This window comes from Zea mays, chromosome 7 (assembly GCF_902167145.1).
Source record: "Zea mays cultivar B73 chromosome 7, Zm-B73-REFERENCE-NAM-5.0, whole genome shotgun sequence".
Classification (NCBI taxonomy): domain Eukaryota; kingdom Viridiplantae; phylum Streptophyta; class Magnoliopsida; order Poales; family Poaceae; genus Zea; species Zea mays.
The window spans coordinates 50,731,520-50,741,970 of NC_050102.1; the positions used below are offsets into that span (position 1 = coordinate 50,731,520).

At 45.6% G+C, this 10,451-nt stretch overlaps 1 protein-coding gene across 1 annotated transcript; it reads right to left on the bottom strand.

The window, feature by feature from the left end:
* Positions 1 to 258: 258 nt before the first annotated feature.
* On the bottom strand, positions 259 to 5,688 carry LOC103633876 (uncharacterized). The gene is given in 9 exon segments (XM_020541536.2): positions 259 to 299; positions 395 to 461; positions 2,085 to 2,157; positions 2,268 to 2,325; positions 2,440 to 2,486; positions 3,034 to 3,424; positions 4,117 to 4,260; positions 4,973 to 5,054; positions 5,173 to 5,688. Coding segments are annotated over 9 exon segments (1,404 nt in total). The 5' UTR covers positions 5,674 to 5,688.
* Positions 5,689 to 10,451: the final 4,763 nt, after the last annotated feature.

Sequence of the window (10,451 nt, forward strand, 5' to 3'; positions counted from 1 at the left end):
TTAAGATCTTATGATCTGTACTAGTATAATACCCGTGCGTTGCGACGGCACACAAATTATTCGATAAAATGACGCAACACAAATTATTCGATAAAATATTTATGCACGTTAAAATGAACAACATATATGATCACTGACTTTAATATCTAACAAATTTAATTTGCAGATTAATTCATTCTGTTGTTACTATTTCTCTATTTAAAACTGAGCACGGATAGTGCCTCAACTTTCAACATAGCCTAAATGTGTTCAATGTGATCATGGTTGGTTGGTCACAATACGTTCATGACCATTGCTTGCTACAGTCAATACAAGTTGCATTCAAAATTAGGTTAGACTGTAAACAATATAGACAACAATAAGATCACAATTTCTGTAGCATCGACATGAGTACCAATAATCTTCATCCGCACCCCATTATCAATCTTCATCTGCACCCCATTATCTTTTTGAATATTCACCTGAGAAAACAAACAAGCAACTACCGATGAGGACAACAAAATAGCTACTACATGTTGCACCGGACAATGCACCTACAGCTTTCCAAGCACACATCTCGCCAAAGCATCCAGGCAAGGCACCTAAGAAGCCAGCACTGAAGTCAATCTACAAAATGTACATGACCTGCTCTAAAAAATTTCTAGAGCGTGGGGCAGCAGGACACTTGATATACAAATGTACATGATATACACACCCAAATGATTATAAAGTGCATACTGACACTTGATCCAATGCTTTAGGATATCAAGGTACATTACCGTACCCTCACTACATGTAGAACAAACCGTTCAAGATCAAGGCATTGAAGAAGGAAGTGTGCACCAACAACCACCATAATTGGGTGTCCTTCAATACCAACTCCACGATAATTGTAGTTGCTAGAAAATATCAGTCTGTAGGCAATGAAGTCATTGGAGCACATGTCATTAAATATACCTTCGCATAAACATAATTAAGCACAAACAAGAAGTATAAGATCATAACATAATTTCAGCAATCTCTACAAGATTAAGAGAATTTGATTTAGTGAGGTATCATAAATGAATTGAGTATTCCTATGCTGCAGATAATGAATGTCAACCTAGATCCCCATATCCAATTACCTAGCATAACTAAATCCCTTTTGAGCTTGAGCAAATTTTCCCATCTCCTTGCACCATAGATCAGGATCTTTAATTATTGACATAAACGAAGGATCCAAGTATGAATCTGATTTGAAATAACCCCTGTAGAATAACCAGAGAAAGTGGGTCAAAGAACAAATATTGGAAGATAAAGATCTACAACTAAATGTAGTCAATACAAGAGACCATGTAAATCAAACAACAATGAGATAAAGAACTTGTAACAAATGACTTAGACGGCAAATGAATCGCTAGAAAAAGAACAATCATCTCACTAAATAAGGATATTTCTTTCAGAAAACAAGAATGATAACAACTTAAATATATTTACCTCCACAAATAGGAACATAAAAATAAAATTCAAGCTAATTAATATGAACAAAAAGGATATAATAAATTCTCCCTCTATTTTTTTACCTTAGATTGCTCGAGTTGCTACCATAAACTACCAGAGATTTGCTGCAGCAGGAATGGCAAGAATCCAAACAAACTTTGGTTGGTGAAGCAACAACAAGACAATGAGGATACTCAGAATCCATTACAATCACTTGTTCTGCATACATCAAGGCTAGAGCCAAATGATCTGGCTTTCAGAAAAAGAAAAAGAAAAAAGACAAATACTTCTCTTTGCACTACTATCATTTTCCTTAGCATGGCCAATTCAGAGTGGCCGTGTGTTAACACCCCCAAAAAAAACTTCTCTCGATCATGGCTGGCTACTTATCTTTACATCCAGAACTATGTGACAAGAGGGCGTAGGACCACGGCCTAAACAGAACACTAAAACACGATAACGAGAGGATATTTATGGTTTCGGTACTCTAGTGGCAAAGCATATTTTCAGATCGTCCTGCAAAGGCTTTGGTGAGGTTGCTGTGCCGTCTTATTTGGCTGTGTCATTGTGTGCTAGCTTAGGTTCAGGTTGGACTTGACGGCATTCGGTCCTAATCCGAGCCATGCCTGGCTCTCGGGCTCCTTCTTGACTGGTGCAGCGTCTGAAGGAGAAGTTTGGTATGGTCCATTTGCATTGAGACTGAAGAACATCAAAAGGGCACAAATTAGTTCCAAACAGAACACTGAGAGAGAGAAAAAAACAAACAAATTGCCACACTGAAAATAACAATCACAACAACCACAACTTACCGGTCCTTTCTCTTCTCAAGGAAGCGGTGAAGAGAAGCCTTCCTCGTAATTGGCATATCTACAAAAGAGAAGACATGTCTTGATTAATAATCGGTGTGGCAAAGTTCACCAATCACATTTTAAAACTTCAACCAAGGATAAAAACACATAGAGAGGAGTATTTACCAGAGACATTGGTACAGAACGTTGTTTTGCCTCAACCCTCTGCACCTGCTCCCTCTATAGAATCAGAAAAGAGGAAGAGTAACAATAGTTGCAGACACTATCTATTTACCACACCAGCAGGCAAATGTCTTATTCTTATTTTCCTTCCATCTATTGCCGTCTCACCATTCTCATCCCCAACAATAGGGAGCTTTACTATCACAATCTCTTCCTCCTGTTTGTGTAGAGGGTTCAGTTTAAGTATCGTTTGCATATCTATATGTTAGATGATGGCCTAGTACAAAAAAACAACACCAGCTATTTTGTCCTTTTTCTTCTCCAGAAAACTTCTAACAGTTCCTGCAGAATATAAAATAAATTCAAAGAATAAAATAGCTATTTACCTATAATATTCATGGAGTAAAAGCATGAGTGTAGAAAGAACAATTCATCCATAACTTCCATTTTATACCACTAACTGTTTTGTCCTATACGTGGTTGAGAAATGGGAGGAGTGTTGAGAGTTACTTTTTGCTAAGGTTAGTACCACATCTAACATCAATATTTATAGATCTCGAGCGGTCACCTTGCAGCCGCATCATCTGCCATCCCGAGCGGTCACCTGTTGCTGCGGGCGCTGTACATGGCCCGCCAGTAGTCGTAGTACTCCAGCGCCCCCATGGGCTCCCACCTCGCATCCACCTCCACCGCCATCTCGAGCGATCGCTTGTCCACCAGCACCCGCAGCGAGCGCCAGCTGCATCCAGGGAGGGAGCCAGGGTGGACCGCACAAACGTGAGGGGTAGGGGCATCCACGCGACCGTCGTTCCAAACCCCAAATGCACCGTCGTCGGCCTCCATGGGTTGTTGCAGATGGAAGGAGGTGCCATCGCCGCCGCCGCCGATGGGAGCAAGAGGGTGCCTCTGTCGTTGACCTATCACATCTGGAGAAGCCGAGGCCCAGTTGCACACCCAAATGGCCAAATACAAATCAATCAATTCAACTGAGTGATCTATACATTGATGCAAGTTCAACTTGAATCCAATAGCAGAAATTAACCAAGCATAAATCTGACAGGGACTGGTCCATCTGGTTAGCTGAAGCAATTTCAAGGCGTCATCAGTTCAATTTCAAATACTATCAATGAACATAGTAAATAAACAATGTTGGGACCGAGATGAGAAGAGCAGGCAAGCACTTACCCACTTGCGTCAACAATTTCCCTAGAAATCTTCAACTTCTTGGTGATGCCCTTGTAGAGCTACTCAAGGTTGCACGACAGGTTCTACTCGATGGTGGGTGCCTTCACGACCTGCCCGCCGGTGTGCAGGCTGTGCCCGTCCGGGATGCCGCCGCCGAACGAGATAATGAAATTAAAAAATACTGATGAACTATCCCAAGATAATGTCATTTTGGCTATAAATCTGAATAAGCCAACGAGACATTCTAAAGAATACTGATGAAATTAAAATGAAACATACACTAACAGTGTATTTTAAAACGAAATTAAAATGAGGTACACTAACAGTGTAAATGTTTGATTGACCATACATCATAGCACACAGATTCCTCAAATAATTGTCACTACAATTTAAATTGGAGGGATCAGTGAGCTGTGGATCAAAGATGCAGCATGTTCATAAAGATGGAACAGCTCTAGAACAAAAATTGTATTAGTTTATAGTTAAATGGGGGCACCATCACTTTGCTCCCAACCACCAAGTCTGTCAGCAGGATCTTAATTCGTGAACAGCCGGAACTCGTTGCCCAGTTTGTTCGAGTGGCGAGGCCTGAAACCGCAGGGACGAACATTCAGCAGCTCCAATGCCCGGTCCATCTGAACTTCCCCTGGCAACATAGAGTGACTCCAACTAAGTTTTTGCTTGATAAATACAGGGTTTAACTATGCTTTCAGTATGAGATGGAGAGACCTTTTTTCTTGAAAGGAAAACAAACGGACTTTGATAAGGAACAACAGTACAATTTGGAACTGTCAGCACATCGTAAATGGTTTTAGCTACATTATATACATTTGCATACATGTAGAAGCAGATGATGCCATCGTAAATGTGCAACTCCTGCGCTATTAATACATTAATTAATGGATCATTCTGTCAAAAGTAAGAAGGCACAATGAAGTCTAAGGCATCATAAACACCCTTGGCTAGATTATAAGGTGAAACTACAATATAGGAGTTCAACAAGAATGTTTATTGATTGCATAAACAACATTAAAATATCAAAGCAATATCAAACTAATCATGTTCACTTGACACAGCATTAAACTTGAAGTCATCACCAGCACCCTTAGCTAGATTATAAGGCAAAACTATCATCTAGGATATTTGCACTATTGCTAAATTGCCAAAACAATATTAAACTAACCATGCTCGAAAAAGTTGAAGTCATTATCAACACTCTTGGCTAGATTATAAACGTGAAGCTATCATATAGGAATTCCAAACTATAGCTTATTGATTGCAGAACAAAATCAAAATACCAAATTAAAATCAAATTAATCGCTTTCACTCCACAGAGCATTGCCATGAGCTACAATTACCTATGAGTAGTAGCAGGAATGAACCTTCAGGTCGTGCGAGGAAAGATACTGTTTTGGCAACCTTTTCCAAGCACTCCTTACTCTGCATCATCAACCAACGAATAATAGCCATTTCTCCTCAATATTTCCTCTCATCTCAAATGTTAACAACTGATCAAACACTTTTTAATAGGCAATCTCTGGTAGGGTAGAAACAGTACCAGATAGGGAGGGTCGGCAACGATGACTCGGTAGGCGTGCTTCATCGCCGCCGGCAGCTCCTCCGGTCGGTTGTCGTCGTAGAAGGTGAAGTCGCAGCCGTACTGCCCGAACCGCTCGTCGTACTCCAACAGCTGCGCGGGCACTCCGGGGTCCGTCTTCTTCAGGTAGGCATAGAGCGTCAGGCATGCGATGCAGGCCATGACACCGGCGACGGAGCCTGATCCAGAAGGGGAGACAAGGCGGACGACCTCCTCCACGAGCTCCCGCGCGGTACGCTCATCGTACCAGAACTGGCTCAACCGCCAGTCCTCCGGGACCAGCTCTACCTCGTCTTCCCCTCCTCCAGCTTCATTCTGCTCCTTCGGACGATGCTGTCCCGCCAGGAACTCCCGGAGCGCCTCCATCGCCGCAGCGCTGAGTTGAGGCACTTTGTCGTCGTCGTCTTCCTGCTCCCTGACCTCCCCACTCACTCTCTCATCATCCATACAGCTCGCGGCCATCACATCCACCCAGGAAAGGGCAGACATCACCCAAGAAAATATACATATTTTTATGCCAATAGCAGAAAACTTATCAATGTAACTAAACCCAAATAGCAATTTTGCAGAAAATGTTGTGTTCTCTTTAAACACAAGGCCATATATGAGTATTAGGTGACAGTGGCAAACCTCTGCCTGCTTTCCGGCATGTAACCGAACTCCAAAAGCATCATGCATAACCTGCAAACAGAAGTACAAACTAAGTCAAATCAAAGGCTGCATTCATAAGAACAAGTAACATCTAGCAAGACACCACATCCTTGAGTCACTGCAAGAAATAGATCAACTCTGAGTACTATTATCAAATGCAGTTGAAGCAGTAGCTCAACATGAAGATGTGCAAAGTACCTAAATGCAGAAAAGCTAAATCAAGCTAACAAATTAGCACAAAATAGTCCAGTTTGCAGAAGAGCTAAATCAAGCTAACAAATTTGATGAAAACACGGACTGCTTCTAAAGTGCCAGTAGAAATATGTCACGCGTCCCCACCATGCCTGCCGCAAATCGTGGATGGAAGGTGAGTGGCGCGGTCGCGCCTGGCATGGCGCTATCAAAACGGGTCCTCCGCGCATGCCTCACTCCATCAATGGATCCACTGCGCCATGGCCGCCCCCGACGTCCTTGCTCTCCGCGTCGCGCCTGCCCCGATCCAATGATGAAAGCTGGTCGGATCTTGGGGGCGCTTCCCCACCACGCATGCCGATCTCTGTCTGCTGCTGTTGCAACTGGTACATGAGCTACTGCTACTGTTGTTGCGAGGCGGCAGCTTCGTCCATGAAGTGAGCGGCCGCGGCGGGGAAGGGAGGCTTTCAGTCCTGGACCTCTGAGTGGTGCCCGGTGAGAAAGAGCGCGAGGATGTTGTCTGTGGGCTGTGGCGGCATGGTCCGGTGGTCCGTGCCCTTCGCCGCCAGCCGCCGCGGGGAAGTCCTGATCCCCGCACATCACCTCGCCGAGCAGCATGCTCGGCGCCGACCTGTAGCGCAGCAGCCCAGGGAGCTCATCTGCTGCTGCGGTGGCGTCCTTGCACCGGACCACCCCCTCGCGCGACATCCTCTTCAAGGTGGTAAGTCAAACCTGCTCATCAGATCCTCGCCACATCGAATAAGTGGATTTCAGGCAATAAAATGTTTACCATGCACATATTGGGGAAGAGGGCGGACGCGCGGTCCTCGCCACATTGAATACGCGCGGTCGTCGCCCCATCGTAGGCGGGCCTTGCGACGGCGCGCCATTACAGGAGAGGGAGAAGCGAGATCTACAAAATCCGGGTCTGGGAATGCGAGCGGTGCGCAGACGCGAGAATGGCGAGGGGTTGGAGGGCGAGGGCGGAGCATTAGGGCCGCGGACGACCGGAATGGTGGATGGAGGAGCGAGGGAAGAAGGCGGCTGGGAGGAAATGATAGGCGCAGGAGGGCAAGTGCGTCGGGCACCACCCCTTCCTTCCCATCTTCCGGATCCGGTCATCGCGCGTGATGGGGAGGAGGGAGATGTGGGATGGGAGCACGGTCATCACGCGTGATGGGGGCGGCTGCCAGATCCGGTGGGGACGCCATGCCGCGGTGGGGAAGGGCGTGATCTCTGGTGGGAGGGAATGGCACGGCTGCCGGATCCGGTGGGAACGTCATGCCGTGGTTGGGGAATGAATGCAGAGTAGGGAGGAAAAGGCGACGGGGGAAGAAGGGAACGCGAGGGCACCATGGCATCGGGGGGAGGGGGGCTGCGGGCATCACGCCGAGGGGAGGGAGAGGGGGCGCGGCCATCACGGCGTCGGGGAGGAGGGACAATCGCCGCGCGGATACGGGATCTACGCGGGGACTCGGGAGGATCGCGGGGGGGGGGGGGGGAGAGGGCAGAACCGTGCACCGTTGGTATTGTGGACGTCTACACTATTGTCTTATAGAGTAGTAGAGATAAATGTGACAGACATTTCCCAGCAGATAATGACGCCATATTTTTAGGGCATGAACCACCGCAGCTAACTCCAGGTCATGAGTTGGGTAATGTTCTTCATGCCGGCGCAACTGCCTTGAAGCATAAGCTATCACTCGGCCTTCTTGCATTAGAACACAACCGAGACCACTGCCTGATGCGTCACAATACACATCAAAGGGCTTTTCAATATCCGGTTGAGCCAATACCGGAGCAGTGGTTAATAATACTTTCAGCTGCTCAAAGGCTTCATTACATTTTGAAGACCAATTAAATTTAGTATCATTCTTTAATAAACTTGTGATTGGTTTCACAAGCTTGGAAAAATCTGGAATGAATCGACGGTAGTAACCAGCCATTCCAAGGAAACTTCGGACTTGATCTACAGTGGTTGGGGGTTTCCACTCCAAAATATCCTTGACTTTGCTGGGATCCACCGCAATCCTCTTGGCAGATAATACATGTCCCAGAAATTGAATCTCCTCCAGCCAGAATGCGCACTTACTGAACTTAGTATATAATTGGTGTTCCCTTAAGCGCGTTAATACGACCCGCAAGTGCTAAGCATGCTCCTCTTCATTCTTGGAGTATATTAAGATATCGTCAATGAATACCACCACAAATTTGTCCAACTCGGGCATGAGTACCGAGTTCATCAGATATGTGAAGTGAGCAAGAGGATTTGTCAGTCCGAAAGCCAAAACCAGATATTCAAATAATCCATACCGCGTGGTGAATGCGGTCTTTGGTATATCTTCGTGTCGGATACGGATCTGATGATAACCCGACCTAAGGTCAATCTTGGAGAATACCCGAGCTCCGGTAAGTTGATCAAATAGAATGTCAATCCGGGGAAGAGGGTACTTATTCTTGATGGTGACCTCATTAAGGGGTCTATAATCCATGCACATCTGTAATGTTTGGTCCTTCTTCTTGACAAATATGGCTGGACAACCCCAAGGTGATGAACTTGGTCAGATAAATCCTTTTTCAAGTAGATCTTGTAATTGGGTCTTGAGTTCTGCCAGTTCATTTGGAGGCATTCGGTACGACCTTCTAGAAATAAGAGTCGTACCGGGCTTCAACTCAATCACAAATTCTACATCTCTTTCTGGAGGCAACCCAGGCAAATCTTCTGGAAAGACGTTTGGGAACTCACATACGACCGGAATATCTTGGATCTTCGGTATAATAGCTTCATATACTCTGCCAGTTGGTTTAGCTGGAATGGCTACGGGGATAGACAAAAGAATCTCTTCTTGGCCATAACTCAACCTGATAGTTCTCAGATCAGTGTTGAGGATTGTTTTATGCTGGGCTAACCAATTCATGCCCAAAATTACATCTATGTCTTGGCCTTTTAGAACAATCATGTTTGTAGGAAAGTCCCGTTCAGCCAATGTTACGGGCACTTGGTAAGCCACTTCTTTAGTGAATATTTGTCCCCCAGGCAAATGAATAGTAAACCCTTCCCTTGATTCAGTATATGGAATGCAATGTTTTTCCACAAACTTCTTTCTTGTGAAAGTATGCGAAGCACCAGAATCAAAGAGAATAATTGCAGGGTGATTGGCCACTAGAAACGTACCCATCATAACCGGTTCGCCTTCCGGTGTTGTGGCCACTTGAGTATAATAAATCTGTCCCGTTTTCCTTGTATTTTTGCCCGTGGTATTGTTTGCCGCATTTCCCTTGGCTTGAGCGGAACTCCCGGAACTCTGCTGATTATTGGATCGATTCTGCTTCGGGTATGGACTGTCCTTGATAAAATGTCTGGACTTTCCACAATTAAAGCAGCCTATTGAAGAGCTTGGGAGAGCAGGGAAACGAGTGCCAGGGGCACCCGGCTGATTTGTACCGATGGGGGCAGTGGTAGGACGGATAAAAAGCGGTTGTTTGAACGGGTAGGAGGGTGGGCGTGATGAAGAACAATTCTAATTAAAAGGTCGGATTACCAACCTTTGTCTTTTCTCAGGCCCCTGATTGGGCCTGTCGCCTCCATTGCCCTTTGATTTTCTGGAGCTTGCATATTTGGCCTCAACTGCCAGCGCCGTGCTGACACCCTTCTATAAGAAAGATCAATGCAGGTGGCCATTTTTCGTTGCATTCGATCATTAAGTCCTCTCATGAAGCAATTTCTCTTTTTTAAATCCGTGTTGACTTGATCGATAGCATATTGGAATAAGTGGTTGAATTTATTGAGATACTGAGTGATAATATCCCCGCCTTGCTTGAGCTTCATAAACTCCTCCTACTTCATATGGAGGACCCCTTCAGGTATATAGTGCTCATGGAAAGCCAACTTGAACTCGTCCCATGTAATTTGATGATCGGTCGGCTGAACGACAACATAATTTCCCCACCACGTACTTGCAGGGCCTCGCAATTGTTGTGCTGCAAACAAGGGCTTTTGAGTCTTCGTACATTGGAGAAGCCCGAACTTCTGTTCAATAACGCGGATCCACTCATCCGCTTCCAGAGGATCTTCTGCCTTGACAAACATTGGGGGACGTGTCTCTGAGAAATCCAGGTATGATGTTTCGCGTTGTCCTTGCGGATACGCTCGCCCGCCCTGTTGTTGCATTTGTTGCCCCGCCATTTCCAGCAGAAAGTGGGTGTTGTCAGCTGTGGCATTAACCAAGGCAGTGATGGCCTTAGCTAATGTTGGGGGTACTGGAGGTGGATTCGGGGTTGCTTCCCTCCCACGGGAGGTTCCCGCCCCATCCTGTGCGCGAGTCTTAGACGGCATTGAGGAAAAGAACATTTGAAGAAACATGATATGCCAAAACAAACCATCCATTTCACATTAC